The sequence below is a fragment of the Drosophila ananassae genome, assembly GCF_017639315.1.
Source record: "Drosophila ananassae strain 14024-0371.13 chromosome 4 unlocalized genomic scaffold, ASM1763931v2 tig00000054, whole genome shotgun sequence".
NCBI lineage: Eukaryota > Metazoa > Arthropoda > Insecta > Diptera > Drosophilidae > Drosophila > Drosophila ananassae.
The window spans coordinates 8,669,985-8,690,306 of NW_025319037.1; the positions used below are offsets into that span (position 1 = coordinate 8,669,985).

Genomic DNA, 20,322 nt, shown 5'->3' on the forward strand with positions numbered 1-20,322 from the left:
AAGCATTTTTTATATTTTAGAAATAACTATTAAATACATAAACAAAAAAGGAACTACTAGCACTTGCTTTGCAGAACTAAATTATTGCGCCCTAGGCTTTATGGAGTGAACTGTTTCTTAAGCTGTCGAATGATCGATGCAGGAGCGATGCAGGAGGATGCAGCAGGGGTCAATCTAGCTACCTTCGATAACTTGCAATAGCAATAAGCGCTACAATGGTAACTCCGTGCTATTACCAAACAACGGAAAATTATATATACAGAGACAGATATATGAAGGGGCGTTTGCTGGTCCACAATACGGTTGAAGGTTCACCAGGGGACGATCAGAAAATTCAAGATTCACAACAATCATTGTGCCCGGGATGTGACGGTGAGCACGAGCTAAGTAAATGCAAAAGATTTTTTGAATATGACAATCAAGACCAGACTGGAAGTTATTAAGGCTAAACGACTATGTTCGAGATCGATTCGAAGGAACTTATGAGAGAAAGCACGAATGAGTTGGCACTATTTATTCACTGAAGATCAATATAAAGGGCACTGATCCTAATGAGATCAGCAACTATAGGATATAGTCGACGGATCCCAGCCGTTCCGACTTATAAACTGACTGCAAAACAAAAGAAGAACGTGTGCAAAGTTTCAAGTCGATTGCTTCCTAACTGAGAGACTAAACTGAGAGACAGATTGACAGACGGACCAGGAGGTGATCCTTATAAAGAGTATATATACTTTATTAAGTCGGAGAGTATAAGTGTATAGTGTATAGTAGTGCATAATAATAAGCCAGGGTTTTATAATTTAAAATGTATGCAGTTTCCACAAATTTCATAAATCCTTATAAAATCGCCATTCGTAGATGTATATTTTCGGGTTAATATACAGGGACCTGGGTGTGTCCCAATTCCGGACGTTCCGACTTACATAAACTGTCGTGGACATACAGACGGACAGAGACACTGAAAGACGGACATAATTATACGACTCAAAAGGTGATAGAGATTGACAATGTGTTAGAAGGATGGATATTTCACCAATTATTATATTATTATGAATATAATAAGCATTGGAAAAGTTCAACAAAATGTACATTAAATAACAGCTTTGTTTTTAAATGAAAGAAAATGGCGTCTCGAAAATCCTCACGATGTCTTCGTCTCTTCTGCTGCTGTTGACCTCGTTTTTCCGACTGTCCCGACTTTAAAAAGTTATTTCCTCTCCTAAGTGCAGGAAAACGTCTTCCTTAAATATCCCGCTATTAATACTGCGTTTTATAATCAATAATTCATTATCTTTATTAACTTTAACAAATACCTTTTAAATTGCTGTCAGCTATTTCTCTCCGGCACTCCCTCGGTGTCAGGCCGGAAAGAGCCTTGGAGGAAAAGAAACATGTTTACGCTTGTTGCTTACAATGTGATAAAAATACTTTTCGTCCTTGGTAAATTAAATGAAATAGCGCTGAATAGTTTCTTTAAAATTCTTTGTTATGTACGATGAAATTAAACCGTGATACTTTAAAAAAAGTGTGAAATTCCAGAGTTTTGGAACGGTGTGCCAAACGGCCTTAAGGAAGAATTTAATGTAAAAAATTATTATCTGGGAAACTATTACAACCAAATTACAAAAAACTGAATAGTAGATAAGTAATGTAAGTTCCATATTTGGTTTTTAACACAAATGTGCACGATTCATCGCAATCAATTCTATATGAATTGTGAGGAGATTAGATATCCCACACGCCAAGACAGAGGGGCAGCAGCGGGGGGAACAGGCAAGCGAGCACAGACGTCAGCGTCGGACTGGCTAGCGCGGCTGTGTTTAGAAAGAACGGAAGAGAAGAAATGCGTCGAGCACGGACGGCATGCGGGGGCAGCAGTGGGGGCAGAGGAACCAGCACGGCGTCACGCACGAAAGAAGGAGAAAAAGGAATCACCGTGGAACGTAACGGTCCCGGGCGGGCCTCCACTGTCGCGCTCGAATGTTATAGGATAGAGCGGGGAAGGCGGGGAACGAAGCGGCCCGCGACTGCGCACCTGTGTTTAGAAAAATGCACAAAACACAGAATTGCATTGGGAATGACCAATGGGGGGCGCGGGGGTATCTGGACGAAGTCCGATGACCAGCACAGGCAAACAGCGCGGACAAATAAAGAAAGCCCGCATATAGAAATGCGGCGGGAATTGGAGAAAGTTAACGGCGAGAGCAGAGGAGCGAAGGATTAACGGCAGGAAGCGAGATATGCAAGGATTAACGGGCGCCTCTGGCACTATATAAGAAGGGCCCCTGGAGCAAATCGGGACCGAGTCTTCTAGGGAAGCTGGAAGAATGGAGTGAAAGACCCCCGTGAGTAAGTCTGACATTCAAGCGGGAAAGTTTCCTTGGAGGAATTAAGAGTATAGGCTGAAGGACTCCCCGTGGGTAAGTCCGACAGTCTCAAGTGCGAGATTTAAAGCGAGTGCGTAAGGATCTGCGATCAGTAGCTTAAGGACCCCCTGTGGGTAAGTTCGGCGGCGGTACGCGAATCAGCCATGAAGTATAAATCAAGGAGCAAGTGGGAAAAGGATCAAAGATCCACGGCGGAACTGACGCCCAAGGGTAAAACGAGTCGGGTTGGGTTATTCCCGGACACGACAGGTACCCTGGTGTCATAGTGATAGCGACGGATCGGCCTGGCGTACGCCTTGTTGATTCCTGACCGTTGGACCGTGAATCCAAGCAGGGACACCCCGGGAAAGTGAAGAGAATCCTGATCCAGGCGCTGGGGCGTATGCACAGCGTATCACCTGGAGTTAAAGGAGACGCGACGCCAAAACCTCTGGTCTGCTACAGATCCTGCGTAGCGTATGCACGCAGGTGTTTGAAGATGAGTGGCGAACGCAACCGGGGGCGTGTCCTGCGGGGTAGGTAGTGCCCTGATCCGGCCGCCAGGCACCGAGACGCGCATCCCCTCCGGCGTATGCCTGGAAGGTGAGCCTATCGGTCTGCTAACACGGATTAGTTGCCGGCCACGGCGAAAGGCCATTCCCAGTGAGCCAAGGATACCGAAGGTCCGCGGCACCCGCAAAGAAGAAGCAGCGACAGGATCAGCGAAGGAAGCAGCAACAGGAGCGGCGACGACGAAGGGAGCAGCGGCGTCGACGAGGAAGCAGCGACGACAGAATAGCAGCGACGACAACAACAGCGAAAGCACAGGCCCCGCAGCTGGAGCACGGGAGTCCAAACGGAGGGTACCGTGAGCCGAATCGGCGCCAGGCCCCAAGACCACACTTCCTGCTGGGCGCAAGCTTTGGGAGGGCTCCAACCCGGAGCAGGGATCGTCGGGAGGACGAGCGGTCGGTCAGTTGAGCCAAGAAGCGGGTGAAATTCCCCTTTTTGTAAATTTATCGCAATAAATGGGATATTTGTTAAACGAAGCACCCTGTGTTATTTCTGGGCTCGGGCAATATCGTCGAATATATAAATTCGGTGGAACGTTCCCGCAAACTCTGTGAGCTAGCCGCGGCATTTGTTGCGAGCAAAAGTTAACAAAAACAGTTCGTTACAGCATAATTATATTTAAATTAATAAAATTAATTAATTTATATAATTAAATAAAATAAAAAAATTTTAAATGTATGTTCGTCCGTAGAGCGTTATGCGGCCACTACGTCGAACTTGAACAAGGGGGCAAGTCAAGGGGACGTATAAAAGTTCTGACTAAATGTACCTGAATTCTGCAAGGGACTGCTCGGGTTGACCAGGTGATTGCAGTGATCAGGCTGGAGTTGATGTGGGGTACTTGAAGTCCTGGGGTGGTTCTCCTCAAGTTAAGATGGTATGATGGTTCGGCTGATTCCTTATCGGCCGGTCCTACTTGTGGTCCGTTTCACGGGAGCAACACTCGAAGTAGGTTGGGTAACGCGAGGTCTACTCGTGGTCCGTTTCACGGGAGCAATTCTCGAAGTAGACTGGTATGCCGCGGGTTTTACTTGTGAACCGTTTTACACATGATCACTCCAAGTAGGTTAGATAACGCGGGGTCTACTCGTAGTCCGTTTCACGGGAGCAACACTTGAAGTAGACTGGTATGCCGCGGGCTATTACACAGGATCACTCGAAGTAGATTGATTTTAAGTGCCGTGGTTTAGACACTGAGTAACGAGACGATTCACTCTGATTTCGCAACTATCTTTATTTCAGAAAAACAACTTTATATAAGATGCTAAATTATACATCATTACATCTAAGAAAGGTCAATGTTATGGACATGCTAAAACTAATGTTAATGCCAAGGTCACCCACCTCTGAGTCTGCTGACTCAGATTGTTTGTTCATGTACTTAGCTGGCTGGTTTTTGCTTGCTTCGGTCAGTCGGTCATTCTTCCCGCTGATAATGCTGATTCTGCTTCCGGCGTCGTCGACTATTGCCGGGTTAGTAGGTTGGATATTGTTTTATGCTTATCGCTAATTTATTACTAGATATGTTAGTGGGTCTGATGCTCGTATATTGTGATATGCTGATGCATCTTGATTAAATCAAATTAGGGTAGTAGGTCTTGGCAATAGGTGCCAACAATGTAAAATAGTAATTGATATAGTAAATGATAGTAAATGAATGTAAATGGTAAAACGCAGGTCGCACAAGAAAATCACGTTTAAAAAATTAAAAATAAGGCCCGAAATCAAGGTCGCATTGCTTCTCATCCATCGTAATTTTTGTTCAAAAGTGTTTTAAAGATCGCAGTGAAGAAGATATTTCTGACCCTATAAAGTATATATTTTTGATCAGGATCACTTCCAGAATCGATATAAGGCATGTCGGTCTGTCTGTTTCTACGAAACTAGTCTCTTAGTTTTGAAGCTATCAAATTTAAGTTTTCACACATCCTTCTTTTTTTATATATACACGCATTATAGTCGTAACTGCCGGGATCGGTCGATATCCTATAGCTGCTATATAACTGATTGATTGGAAGTGATCTGATGTATTTCGTAAAGATCGGCCGACCATATAACTGATTGATTGCAATTGGCAGAAGCTTTTTTTTTTAAGCTACAAGATTGGGACTTTATATATTCCATTTCGGGAAAAATATATCAATCTAACAAATTTCATAATTTGAAATATACATAGTGTAACTAAACACCGAGCGTTTTCGGGAGCTTTATTTTCGTGTTCTCAATATGGGCCCTAATAAAAACAAGCACAGTTCGATTTATAGATATTGATACAATTTATTTAATTCTTTTGGGGTTTCTACAAATGATATATGTGACTGAGTAGGGTTGACAACCGAATTAGAATAATGACGCCGGAGCGCGGCTGAACGCTTGATGCGACGAGAATAGAGCGGGAGACGCGAACATAAATATAAAGAAAGTAACGTCACGAATTCAATAAATTATTGCCGGCCAAATTTCTTTCCGGCGGCTGCTTGACCCGACACATAGTCTTAAATAAATGTTATTTATTTGTTAAATGGCATACAAGATTTTGCATGAAAGATTTGAATTGCAACCTGGAACCCTGCTGCGCCATCTCTTGGAGAGATGGTGAACTTTACTCATAATTTCATTTTTAACATGATTTTAAAAATGAATTTACATTTCTGATAAATGTTTTTGATATGTTTCCGATGTATTAAAAGTATGGTATGGTAAAATTTTACTAAGGTGACATTACCGCACCGATTTGGTGCGTGCCAGAATATCGGATGACAAATGTATCAATTAAACCAATCAAATGTATAAATTCAATAGCGAATCTTATTTGGCACGCGGGGAGACTTCTGATCAACATCTGATGTCTTTAACACAGATAAATTCTAAATCGCCAAACTCTAGTAATTTTCTCCCTTCAGATGCGAAATTTGAGTCAATGGATATTAAGACTTCCACCTTCCGCACAGGCCGGTCACGTTTTGAGCAAAGGATCTCCGGCTTTAACCAGGTTCCGGGCAGAGCTACCGAAGAGCACTAGTGTTAACATTTAAGCAAATATATAATGAAATAAATATACGAAAAAAATGAAGTAAGAGCATATTTGGATTCTAAATTTATCTAAATCCATAAAAATTTAAATATGGTACTGCACAAACGCGTAGCAGTACGGGTAAAAAATCTATTATTTAATCACAAATAAGTGTTTTGAGAAAATCACAAACCCGTGTTGGACAAAAACATAATTCAAGCGCGAAAAAATACCACGATCGTTCGCTATGAAGTGAAGGATTGAAGTGAATATTTTTTAATAACATTACATAAAAGACACCTAACTAAAAGACAGAAAGATTTTGTCTATGAAAGATAAAATCAAATGGAAACAAATGCTTTACTCTTAGCGGAACACTTTGAGAAAGAAAACTTTTTACAGTTTTGTTCAGGTCTGATTCTCAAAGTGTTTCGACATGATTGATTTTTGTTGGACACTTTGAAAAAGATCAATAGTTTTTTGCAAACTTTTGCTGGAAAAAACAAAAATAGCATGGGCCATTTAAGGGTCGAGACGACATTATTCCTCGAATCCCCATAATTCCAACGATAAAACTGGTATTATGTGCATTTATGAAGAAACAAATGACTTTCCATACTGTCTTAATGTTGTGTTATATAGGTAAACCCGGATAGTCTCCACAGCCGAAAAAGAAAAACACATATTATATTATTGTTTATCAAACACGGGAAAGGGGTAAGTTCAGCTCAGTGTTCATTTCAATAAGCGCAATAGCATCAAAATAAAAAAAAGTACTATCAGTAAAACATTGTCTCAATTTTCTCAGAATACTTCGACCGTGTTGGTAGCAAAAAAAAAAAAAAAACTATTTTGTTTTTTGAAGCAGTTTCTAAAGTGTTGGGTCCTGATGAGGAGGAGGTTCCAAGATGATAGATGGATCCTAAATCTTTGACTATTCATTGCATAACTATGTAAACGGATCGCTTCATGCATGGGATCGATGTTAGTCGGGACTTTGGGGAGGGTAAACATATTATTTTGAGTTGAAAATTTATCGGTACCACATGGGAAGTTAGGATACTCAATAAATTAATCGTCAGCAGGTTATTGATCGAATTAAGACCAAACTATTGTGTTTGAAGAGTAATGAATTGATCATAGAGTGCCGAAAATTGTTTGCGGACACCAAGAAAAACATTTTATGTCTGCTTCATAAAAGTCCGCATCCCTAACTGGTATGAGTCACTCGTAATGGATCCACTAAATTCACATTTTTTGGTTGGACAAATTAGATTTATTGTTGACGGAGTTATGTCCACTGTAGTAAGATCGGGTAGAATTAACTAAAGCTCGCTGTGGCGGGAAGGAAATTTTATGTAAGAAGAGGAAAGCGCGACAGAAATAATATTAAATGATTGTTGTATTTACATAAGAATTTAATAGTGGCATGAACTATTTACAAGTTAAGCCCAATAGTTATTATGTTAGTGTGATAGAAGATCAGATTTATTATCACTTGTCATGAAATAGATCAAAGAAACACGTCCGTATCTGCCTTTGAAAATCTTAGCTCGATTTTGTTGAGCGGCAGAGTATCTAACAATGTAAATACCCTTTTAGTTTCAAGGGAACATAAGCCTCAACCTGCCTAAAGCTAACTTTAATGTCATGTTTATTTTTGCTTTTGGTTTCAATTAATTATATTTATGTAAATTAGTCATTAATTTATAAAACTTTTTTTTTAACTTTGTCATTTTAATAGGTCACAGGTTAGTAATAATGTCTGCGATGAAGTTGCTGGCGATGCATTGCCTACATTACGACCAAAGGAGCGTAAGAAGCATGACAGATTTAATGGTATGTCTGAGGAGGAAGTAATCAAACGGACTATTCCAGACCATCTGTGTGATAATCTTGATATCGTTATAGTGAGTTGTAAATTTCGTGTAGAATTTCAGTCGATTTAGAATCACTTAGTATATGTAAATATATCTATAAGAAAAATTATTTTTTTAATTTTTAAGGTTGGAATTAATCCTGGACTATTCGCTGCATATAAAGGCCACCATTATGCTGGTCCTGGAAATCACTTTTGGAAGTGCCTTTACTTGGCAGGACTAACTCAAGAGCAGATGAACGCTGATGAGGATCATAAATTACTTAGACAGGGAATAGGTTTTACTAATATGGTATCTCGTGCCACTAAAGGGTCTGCCGATTTGACCAGAAAAGAAATAAAAGAAGGTAGCCGCATTCTCCTGGAAAAATTACAAAGGTTTCGACCAAAGGTAGCCGTTTTCAATGGAAAGCTTATATTTGAAGTATTTTCGGGAAAAAAAGAGTTTCACTTTGGCCGTCAACCAGGTCGCGTCGATGGTACTGACACAGTAAGTATTGAATTATCAATATTCGTTTTTATATTTTTTAGTGACGAAAATATGCTATATAGGTGTACAAAATTGCATATAAAAAATATTCTTGTTCGGCACGTGCAAGAAAAACAAAAAAAAAATCAGTCACGTGCCGAACAAGAATATTTTTTATATGCAATTTTGTACACCTATATAGCATATTTTCGCCACTAAAATTGATATCAGATATTTTGGGTTTCGCATGCAGGTTCGTCACCGGTACTTTACCTCGTCAAGAGGTTTTTTTATATGATATCAGTTGTTTTTTTTGTATATATTGATCTTCAATTATTTAAAACAGAACGCATAATATATAGAATATATATACATATATATGAAAGTAACCTCTGGACAGGCGATTCACACAGTTATCAATACTTTAATTATAAGGATAAACATCAAAACTCTTTTTTTTTTAACTCTGTAGATTTTGACATTCAAGAAGGTGGAATAATTAAAAACCTTTCCAAAGACGTAAAGAATTTTTCGATAGCTTCAGTGGCTCTGAAGTTATACGTATTTTTAATTTACCAAGGTTTTGGAATTTGGTTAGTTTAAAAATTTTAATTAAAAATTTGCCCAAAAATGTATTTAAAATCCAAAATTGTTTCGTAGTTGTGGGAAACCAAATTATTTTAACAAATTAACAGATGAGAGGCCTATCCTTATGAGAGTTCCACTATATAATAAATTATTAAAAAAAAACAAGAAAGGAAAGCTAACTTCAAGCGGAGCCGAAGTTGATATACCCTTGCAGTTAAGCAGAAGCTTATATTATTATTATATATATCGGATCCTATATAGTGGTCCGATCCTTATGATAATTTCACCATCAACAAAATTTTTAATAAAAATATTGGAAACAGCCCCAAGCATCTTTAAAAATAGAAAGGTTGTGCCATTTCCGATCGTTCAATTATATGGCAGGTATAGTTGGCCGATTCTTATGAACATTAGATTGCCCAAAACGGAAACCGTAGACAGTCCCATCATTCTAGCTTCAAAAACAACAAAGCTAAGCCAATTATCCTAATAAAATTTTGCAAATCGGATAAGATTGCCCAAAATGCAATCTGTACTAAGTCCCATCCTTCTAACTTATAAAAAAAAAATAATTTATGGCATATCCGATCAATCATATAATAAACATGTATTATATCTAAAATAAATGCGCAAAGATAAAAAATTAAAAAAACTGGAAATTACGTTTTTCCAGTTTTTCTAGTTAAACCAATTGTAGAATGTAACAATTTATTTTGGGTGTGCAATATAAAATAATAAATATTAGAAAAGTATAGGCGGAGTTGGTTTGCCTGCTTTTGTTTTTAGCTTTTAACTTATGATTTGGCCCAAAACGGTGGTGGCTGTAATTTAAGTAAAGCAGAGTTTTATTTTATATGCATTATATGCTCAGTGGGGGCATATGCATATAAAGCTTTCTACTCATAAAATTTTGCATTCTTCTCATTAAGACATGAGACACTGAAACACAAAGCAGAATTACATCAAAAGTTGCCATCAAGCAACAAAGTTCGAGGTTAGCCGAGTGGAGAGCGTCGTGGTTCCTAACACGGAGGGTCTGGGTTCGAGTCCAAGTTGAGTCAATTTTTACGTTTTACTTTTTTAAGCCCTTTTTTATTTGGATTTTATTTTTAAATAAATAAACTAAAATCTGAAAAGATATACTCCATATTTTTTAGGGTATAGATCAAATATATGCAGACTCCAAAAAGCAAAGTTGCCAATCAAATACACACACATGTATAAATAAATGCAAACAAAATGGGTAGCTGTACTTACAGAACTATATCTTGAGTTAACGGATTTTGCCAGATATGAGCGATATATCAAAAGTTTCGTCATCTCAAAAGCTATCTCCACGTGCATTATAAAAAGGATCAGTCGAGCAAATTCTAAAAAATAAATTTTTTTCTTAAAAAAAAAGTTTATTTTTTGTGTATTTTTTTTTGAGTACTATATAGACGTTTGCTCTCAAAAAAAGTGTAATTGATATTTAAAAAACCATTCCAACGGTGTAAAGCTCTTTTTAATATCTTTCTTAATTATAAAGTTATGAATTTTTTCAATAACAAAGTTTTTTTTAATTTTTTGACTTAAGGGGGGGTTAGGGTCTGAGCGAGCAAAAAAAGACACATTTTCATGTTTTTTTTTTGAGGATCTGGTAAACATCTATTTATTTAAACTATTATACCCTTGCAGAGGGTATTATAGTTTTGGTCAAAAGTGTGCAACGCAGTGAAGGAGACATCTTGGCATAACTTTGGTGTTTTTTAAGTTAGAAAGATGGGACTTGGTACAGATTCTATTTTGGACAAAATAATCTGATTTGCCAAATTTCATAAGGATCGGCCGACTATATACGATCTTCTATAAATGTAATAATATAAGATGCGTGGCGCCACCTAGCGGACTGCGACTGAACTGCAAGGGTATATCAACTTCGGCTCCGCCCGAAGTTAGCTTTCCTTTCTTGTTTTTAGATTGAAGTAGAACATTGGAAGAATGTTTTGTAAAATTTTCAGAAAACAAGAAAGGAAAGCTAACTTCGAGCGGAGCCGAAGTTTATATACCCTTGCAGTTCAGTCGCAGTCCGCTAGGTGGCGCCACGCAACTTATATTATTAGATATGTAGCGGATCGTATATAGTTGGCCGATCCTTATGAAATTTGGCATATCGAATTATTTTGCCAAAAGAGTAATCTGTACCAAATCCCATCTTTCTAACTTAAAAAACACCAAAGTTATGCCAATTTCGATAGTTCTATGACAGCTATAGGATATAGTCGGCCGATCCTTATGAAATTTTGCACACAAGATATTTTGGTCAAATATAACATGTGTGGAAAGTCCCAACCCTCTAACTTAAAAAACACCAAAGTTATGCCATTTCCGATCAATCAGTTATATGGCAGCTATAGGATATAGTCGACCGATCCCGGCCGTTCCGACTTATATACTGCCTGCAAAGGAAAGAAGGGTGTGTGCAAAGTTTCAACTCGATAGCTTTAAAACTGAGAGACTAGTTTGCGTAGAAACGGACAGACGGACAGACGGACATGCTCATATCGACTCAGGAGGTGATCCTGATCAAGAATATATATACTTTATAGGGTCGGAGATGTCTCCTTCACTGCGTTGCACACTTTTGACCAAAATTATAATACCCTCTGCAAGGGTATAAAAATAATAAGAACTACGGCAATGGCGACCATTATTAGCAGGCTCCTCGAAAAAAAGTTGCATTGCGGTGCCCCTCATATATCGGTTGTAGATTATCTGAAATCAAAAAATTAAAGTTCTATCGTTAGATAGACATTTTTCCCAGGTAACCCTGGGAGGGTTTTTAGAAGTTCCGATTTTTAAATTTTTGGGAAAACTTTGAAGTGAAAAACGTGATTTTTGAGGAAAAAAATCGGCTAATTTGTTATTTAAAAAATAGAAATTTAAACAAATTTGGAAAAAACTCTCCAGGGATACCTGGTCAATTATGTTGGCAAGAAGTGGTAAAAATTTCAAAACGATCGATTCAGTAGTTTTGAAGTTATGATGGGCACCGACTTTGAAAAAGTGAGTTTTGGGAAAAACGCTTTGAAGTTTTTCTCTCTGTTGGCCTGGCTCGGAGGTGGGGTTGCTAAAATCGCTGTATCTTTGTTAATAATGCACCTATCCATCTAAAATTTGGACACAGTATTCTTGAAAGGTTCTTTAATAAGAAAATAAAAAAAAAAATCGAAAAAAAAAATTTTTAAAACCCTAACCCCCCCTTAAGCTTAAGGTATTTCAAAAAGTTGTAGAACAATAGTTGCTCATATGATAGTAACAAACATTTTCCAATTTTTTTCAGGATTTAAAAAAAAAAAAATAGTGCAAACAGACAAACCGACAAACCGACGCAAACTGGCTTCATTTTGAAGAAGAAGAAAAAATCAAATTTTTCGAATAACTTTTGAATGAAATGTCGGATCGGGTCGATTGAGGTACCAATCGACGCGTATTTAGCTCTAGAATGCGAACATATAAAAATTCTATCTGTGGAATAAAATGTGTCCACCAGCCTCATTTTAGTGATTAAAAATTTTTTTACTTTCACCCTAATTTCTCCCAAACCAAATAACTTTTGGAATATGTTTCAACAAAAATTATCTAATTGAAACAATACCTCTCGAGTGGTATATCATTCATTTAGATCGGTTGCCTACAGAAAATTTTTAATTCTTCGGCTATATATAGAGTTTCCTCGCGCACGCCTAGGCATGCAGGTCGTCACCTCGTGGACTTCCGTCCACAGTGATAATGCAAAGTTAATGTTTAGTTTTTGTTCCTCGTGTTTTCGCAAAAAAAGCATACAAAATGTGACTCCTTGCGAGAGTCACTCCATTCTCCCGAGAACACATTTTGCTAAAATTAATTTTGGGTTTTCACACAAACAGCACACACAGTGTAACAGCCAACTTGTGACTGTAAAATTACATACTTCCGAGAATTTGTTTGATCGGCGCTGGTTATGTTGATAAAATTATTTAAAGTCTACTTCAGAAAAACTATAATATTAAAGTATTATATCAGGGATTTCCAGTTCCGTTGCTCTCGTTCCTTCTTTGTTGTTGTGTTCCCCTTTCATATGGGAAGAATAAAGTCATATTCATACGTCTGCTGCTCCCAGCATAGGCAAAGGAAAAATACAAGAAACATTTTTTCGTTGCTTAAAAACACTTAAAATAGTCTAAAATTTTGTTTTTGGATTGCCGTAAACTTTTCAAGTTTCAGTTTCTACGCAAATTTGTCCCTCAGCTTAAAAGCTATTATTAAACTTTAATATAAAGGACGCGGAACAGCCGAGACGAGTTGATTTTATCCTACAGCCTATAACTGTTTTATCGGTAATGGTATAACCTTGGTGTTTTCGAGGTAGATGATTGGAACTTTCTACGGATTCTATATTTATTTATGTGATTTGATAAAACATTTCATAAGGAGCGACCGACTATATCTTATAGCTGTCATATAATTGAACGATCGGAAATGAGACATGGGAGTTTTTAAAGAATAATTTTTATACGCAACGCATAATTTCATTTGATCTAAAATCTTAATTTTTCACTCAACCAAAGTATATAAAAACAAGAAAGGAAAGCTAACTTCGGGCGGAGCCGAAGTTGATATACCCTTGCAGTTGAGTCGCAGTCCGCTAGGTGACGCCAAGCATTTTATATTATTAGATATATAGCGGATCGTATATAGTTGGCCGAACCTTTTGAAATTTGGCATATCGAATTATTTTGCCCAAAGAGGAATCCACTGAAACTCCCATCCTTCTAACTTGAAAAACAACCAAGTTATGGCATTTCTGATCAATCAGTTATATGGCAGCTATAGGATATAGACGGCCGATCCTTATGAAATTCCACAAATCAGATTGTTTTTCCCAAAATAGAATCTGTACCAAATCCCATCTTTCTAACTTAAAAAATACCAAAGTTATGCCAATTTCGATCGTTTTAGGACAGCTATAGGATATAGTCAGCCGATCCTTATGAAATTTTATACATAAGATATTTTGCTCAAATATAACATGTGTGGAAAGTCCCAACCCTCTAACATAAAAAACACCAAAGTTATGGCATTTCCGATCAATCAGTTATATTGCAGCTATAGGATATAGTCGACCGATCCCGGCCGTTCCGACTTATGTACTATATCCTATAGCTGCCATATAACTGAACGACGGGATTGGCATAACTTTGGTGTTTTTATACCCTTGCAGAGGGTATAAAATATACTATAAAGTATATATATTCTTGATCAGGATCACCTCCTGAGTCGATATGAGCATGTCCGTCTGTCCGTCTGTCTGTCTGTCGGTTTGTTTCTACGCAAACTAGTCTCTCAGTTTTAAAGCTATCGAGATGAAATTTTACACACTACCTTTCTGTTGCAGGCAGTACATAAGTCGGAACGGCCGGGATCGGTCGACTATATCCTATAGCTGCCATATAACTGATTGATCGAAAATGCCATAACTTCGTGGTTTTTCAAGTTAGAAGGATGGGACTTTCTATGCATTCTAATTTGGGCAAGCTTATACGATCTGATTTCGTAAGGATCGGCCGTCTATATCCTATAACTGCCATATAACTGATTGATCGGAAATGCCATAACTTGGTTGTTTTTCAAGTTAGAAGGGTGGGAGTTTCAATGGATTCCTCTTTGGGCAAAATAATTCGATATGCCGAATTTCATAAGAATCGGCCGACTATATACGATCCTCTATATATCTAATAATATAAAATGCGTGTCGCCACCTACCAGACTGCGACTCAACTGCAAGGGTATATAAACTTCGGCTCCGCCCGAAGTTTGCTTTCCTTTCTTGTTTCAGCTAGAATGATGGGACTTTCTACGGATTCCATTTTAGGCAATCTAATTTGTTCTGCTAAATTTCAGAACAATCGGCCGACTATATCCGATAGCCGCTATATAACTGAACGATCCGAAATGGAACAACCTTAACTGCAAGGATATATCAACTTCGGCTCCGCCCGAAGTTAGCTTTCCTTTCTTGTTTAAGTTAAAAGGACTTTCTACGGATTCCATTTTAGGCAATCTAATATGTTCTGCTAAATAACAGAACGATCGACCGACTATATCCGATAACCGCCATATAACTGAACGATCCGAAATGGAACAACCTTAATTGCAAGGGTATATCAACTTCGGCTCCGCCCGAAGTTCGCTTTCTTGTTTGTGGATTAAATTAGGTTTAGTTCAACATGTTAGATTACAAGTTAAACAAATCTGCAAGTTCATTGTATGTAGTGTGCTAAAATCTTTTATATTAAATTTTATGCGCCATATTGAGCTTCGGAAATTTGTATGTTTGTTTAGATTGATCCTTCACAATTCATTTGACTACCTTTGCTCTCGATGGCAAAAAGAGTCCTTTTTCGAGCATTTTCCGTGACTTTCTTGAGAAAGTTATGCTTGAATATCGGCCGATATATTGGCCATTTCGGTGAGAATACTCTCCTTGAGCTCTGTGATGGTCTTTGGCTTGCTTATGTATACTTTGCCTTTTAGATAGCCCCACAAAAAGAAATCCGGCGGGGTCCGGCGAACGCAGCGGCCAGTCGATATCGCCTCTTTTTGACACAACTGTGTTGTGTCAGTGCTTCTATACCAAAGCTCGAGGTGGCGCTGCATAAACTTTTATATTTTGATAAACATTTTTTGAAAACTTCAAACAGGAAGTTTAACCTTGCATTTTCATATTGAATTAACATGTATAATTTTATATTTCAGTACATTTGGGTGATGCCATCTTCATCAGCACGATGCGCACAGCTACCTCGTGCTGCCGATAAAGTTCCGTTCTATGCAGCTCTAAAAAAGTTTAGAGATTTTCTTAATGGTGTAATACCCCACATTGATGATTCGGAATGTGTTTTTACTGATCAACGTATTCGCGACCAGAATCAAACAGAGCACAACGAAAAAATTAATCCGCCTCTCGCCGATCATCAAAAATCTCTCGCTTTTATGGATACCAATGGTGGGTCCAGTCGGGGTTCTGGTGATTGTGGGAATCCATCTGGTTCGGAATGTCCAGCACAATTTTCAAACGAAAAATTTATTCAAGGGAAGGCAGAAACCGTATCTGTCAGTAGTGCTACTAATCACAGGCCGTTTCCATATACAGGTGGGGACAATCCAATGTTAAACAGTTCTTCTCCAAACTCTTCTGCTATTGGGGAAAGCTCGTATTTGTCGGTATTCATCCATCAACAGCCACAAGAAAAGAAGAAACGAGGGCGCCCAAAAAAGATAAAGGAACAAGAAATAATTGATCCTACAGGCAACAAAATCAGCTTATCTGGCCAACAATTGCAACATCATGATTTTAATAACATTCTTAATTTGTCGATGATATCCGGTGGGGACTGTGCCGAAGTTCCCAAAAAGAAACGCGGAAGGCCAAAAAAATTAAAACCAACAATTGATAATGTAATTGGAGTCAAACAGAATAAACATTCAAAATCCAATGCAAACTCTAAATCAGTTTGCGTACCTTCATCCGCCGTGCATACGATCTCTATGGAACATATGGCCCAATCACCACAAAGCAATCATCAAATGACACCAAGCTTGTATAATACACCGCCACCATCGCACATACTATATACGGCGTCGGCTTCCCCAATGGCATCTCCAGCACAAAATTGTAATTATACTCAAGTTCACAGTCACGGAACTCCACCTGTAGGCCAATCTTCCAACGTAGCCCAAAACACGCCTCCCAATGACTTACAAAGCGATCAACCTCCAATAAATCAGACTCATTTAATTTCATTGAATCATGGAATTGAGTTGCGAGATCAGTCAAATTTGGGAGATACGCCACCACCGAATTCACCCAACAATTGCGTCAGTGCAGACTTTCATGCACCTGAGAATTCTGAAAAACAAGCAGGCCCTGGTGGTCAATGCAAAGTGCGTCAGCAAATCCCACATCAAACGGGTGAAAATTTGCCTCCTAATTCTGACATAAACTTATCCCATCAATCGGAAAATTATCAACTATGGATTTCATCACAATCTCACAGCCATCTAACACCCCAAAAAGTTGTACAACAGCAGGTGCCGCAGTCACTAATGTCTTACCATCAAGAACAGTCAGACAACTGGTCTAGATATGAAAATCAGAATTCCAATCCTTACGTTGAGATTTCGGCCCATCACCAGCATCTGTCTCCACGATTAGTAAATGAGCGGCAGCAGACACATTGTGGATCGCATGGCACAGATGTTGCACGTAAAAGCTTGTCTGGTCTAGAGTCACTTGTTGATCAAATTCCCGCAACGAGGGACCACGAACCCAGTCCAGCAGGAGTAATTGATAGTCGTTTAGTAGGTATTCAGCAACTCTCACCACTACAAAAACGACATCAAGAGACTTCAGGCCAGGAAGAGTCATGTATATCTACAAACGATAATAGGATAAATAACAGTTTATCGATTAGTAGTCTAGTTTCATCCGTTTCGAATTCAACATTGGAAAATGAAACTTCCTATAGTGGTAGTGTGCATGCTAATGGAAATCGAGACATCATGAACAGTAACTGTAGTAGCAGCATTGAATACCCCATTCATGGATCTTCAGAATATGCACATCATGCTCCTCACTTAGTGAGTAGTACGCTTGGGGTAGCTATCAATAATTCGGATCCAAATCCACTTACACATCCTCACTCACATAATCATCCGCACCCGCATCCAATTTATATGGACCCCACACATATTTCGAATCACATGTCACATTTGCCACCAGTTAATGTGAATTCCGTTTACGGGCCGAGTGTATATGGATCACATCCCCAGCATAACATCGGAGAATATCCAACAAACCATAGCCACTATAGTCTAGGTAGTCCCGTACCAGGAGCTGGCCCAGGCAGCACTGCAACTTTTCACATGCCCAGTCCTAATTATCCATATGGCCATCACCCATATAGTCACACGCCATCACAAGCCAATTATTCAAGCTATACCCATCCGCACTCACACCATAACCACCCCACTCAACATTTAAGTGTTTTCGACCGACTAAAGCCGTCCGATAGAGCGTATGGCGGATTTTAGATTTATTAACGATCCACAGAATCTCAAAAAGCATAATAAGAATGGCTCAAATGCGTTTTTGTGTCCGCCGAATCTCAGCAATATTTATCAATCTCCGGCGTTGCCGACTGTACTTTAAGAACCTTTTATGTCTTATATTTACAATAAGATAACCAAAGACTCGGCCTAATATAATTATTAATGCGTTAAATAATTTATCAATGAATAACGTAAAGAAAATATCATTAAGTATTATTCATTAAATATTTTAGTACTTTATTTTTTTTCTGTTTTTATTTATGCTATGCTGGGATTATTTAAATTCATTTTATCATAATATTTGTGGTTTAAAAGAACATACAACGTGTACTTTTATATGTTGTCAATCTAATAAGGCTAGCTGAATAAAATCTGTAAATTTGTAATCTGTAAGCTATTCATCAAAACATCATGATTTTACTTATTTGCCATTTCTCAAAAGATAAAATGAAGAATTTTATGAAATCCTTTTTTTTTCCTTCAACTAATCGAATGCTTAACAATAATCCTTAAATATATATATAATATTTAAAATTATGAAAAATTAATACTCATGGTCACAAGATCAATTTTAGTGATTTATTAAATAAAATTGTTTTATAAATTTATACAATGAAGTGAATAAAATATTCATTAAGTAGTAACATATACCAGAATATTTTTGTTATTTATCTAACTTATAAGACATTAATATACTAATTATATCAGATATTGAGTCCTATGCGGTTCGCAAAAAATTACTTATGTAATTTCACTACGCATTGAAATCAAATATAAACATAGTATTCATGTACATAGAGCATTCAATCGCGTTTACAAGAAAACGGAAGTATGTATGTATGTTAGTTTATGCTATCGTATAATATATTGAACTCATTGTGCATGTTGCGAATTTGAAAAGAATAAGATTTTTTCAAGAATCAGATATATGTATTATAAATAATTTTTATATATTTGATATGATTTCAAAATTATTTAATAATAGAAAGATAATTATAACTATAAAATGTTTCGAAAGGTGCAATCAATAAATGAATATAAAGTAGAAAATTTAATCAATGAAATTTTATAAACCAAATAAAGTTTATGATGTCCTTTGTACATTATAAAAAGTGGGTGGGTTGGGCCTTCCCGGAGTCGTCGGTATTTGTTTAAGACCACAAATAGTACAGATGGGATTTAATTTGAAGTGCTTCCGATTTAATTTATGATACGAAGCATCCGGAAATTAAATATAGATTCCAGCTGGCTCACATTTTTGTGTCCTTTGGGTAAGAGCATTTCTGCTCGCTGTGGTTAGGCAACGTCTTTTTATCTTTTTTGCGATCGCTTAAGCATATACTGGGTATTCTTCTTGGATACGGTACAGTACCAGGCTGCGTATCGCACTTGTTGACGCAACATCGACTCGTGGCCGCTTAAGAATTTCTCGGATTTTGTTTCTCTTGCCAAATTTCTCTCAAAATTTCCTTAATATGTATGTTTAAACTTAGTATGTTTAATTTAATACCCATGCAGAGGGTATTATAAGTTGGATACATTTGTGCAACGGAGTGAAGGAGACATCTCCGATAAGGTATTAATGTTTCCGATCATTATCAACACCTGCATCTACAAGCATGTCTGTCTGATTGACTGTGAAGCTGGCTCTCAATATTAAAGCTTGTTCGTCCGTAGAGCGTTATGCGGCAACTACGTCAAACTTGAACTCACGGGAGTAACGGTAGGTCCCGGAGTCGTAGTCAAAACCGTAAATAGTCCTGACTAAGTTTACCTGGATTCTGCAAGGGACTGCTCGGGTTGGCCAGACGCTTGCTGTGATCAGGCATGAGTTGATGTGCTTGAAGTCCTGGGGTGGTTTTCCTCAAGTACCGGTGGTATGGTGGTTCGGCTGATTCCTTATCGGCCGGTCCTACTGGCGGTCCGTTTCACGGGAGCAACACTCTAAGTAGGTTAGATAGCGCGGGGTCTGCTGGTGGTCCGTTTCACGGGAGCAACACTCGAGCTAGACTGGTATGCCGCGGGGTCTCCTCGTGGTCCGTTTCACGGGAGCAACACGAGAAGTAAGGAGGTGACGCGGGGTCAACTTGTGGTCCGTTTCACGGGAGCAACACTAGAAGTAGACTGGTATGCCGCGGATTCTACTTGTGAACCGTTTTACACAGGATCACTAGAAGTAGGTTGATTTTAAGTGCCGTGGTTCAGACACTGAGTAACGAGACGATTGACTCTGATTTCGGAACTGTCTTTATTTCAGAAGAATAACTCTTATATAAGATGCTAAATTATACATCATTAA

At 38.1% G+C, this 20,322-nt stretch overlaps 1 protein-coding gene across 7 annotated transcripts in view; it reads left to right on the plus strand.

Moving 5' to 3' along the window:
* LOC6505469 (myb-like protein Q) overlaps positions 1–19,078 on the plus strand; it is a 30,473-nt gene extending 11,395 nt beyond the window's left edge. For 6 of the 7 annotated variants that reach the window (XM_044717614.1, XM_044717613.1, XM_014904413.3 and 3 more), the window contains exons 5-7: positions 7,700–7,865; positions 7,962–8,324; positions 15,669–19,078. In XM_044717614.1, coding sequence (XP_044573549.1) covers positions 7,700–7,865; positions 7,962–8,324; positions 15,669–18,005 — 2,866 coding nt within the window. In that variant the 3' untranslated portion in view covers positions 18,006–19,078. Of the gene's footprint in view, positions 1–20; positions 3,419–7,699; positions 7,866–7,961; positions 8,325–15,668 lie in introns of those variants that run through there. The other variant, XM_032455889.2, reaches the window with a different exon arrangement.
* The last annotated feature ends 1,244 nt before the right edge of the window (positions 19,079–20,322 follow it).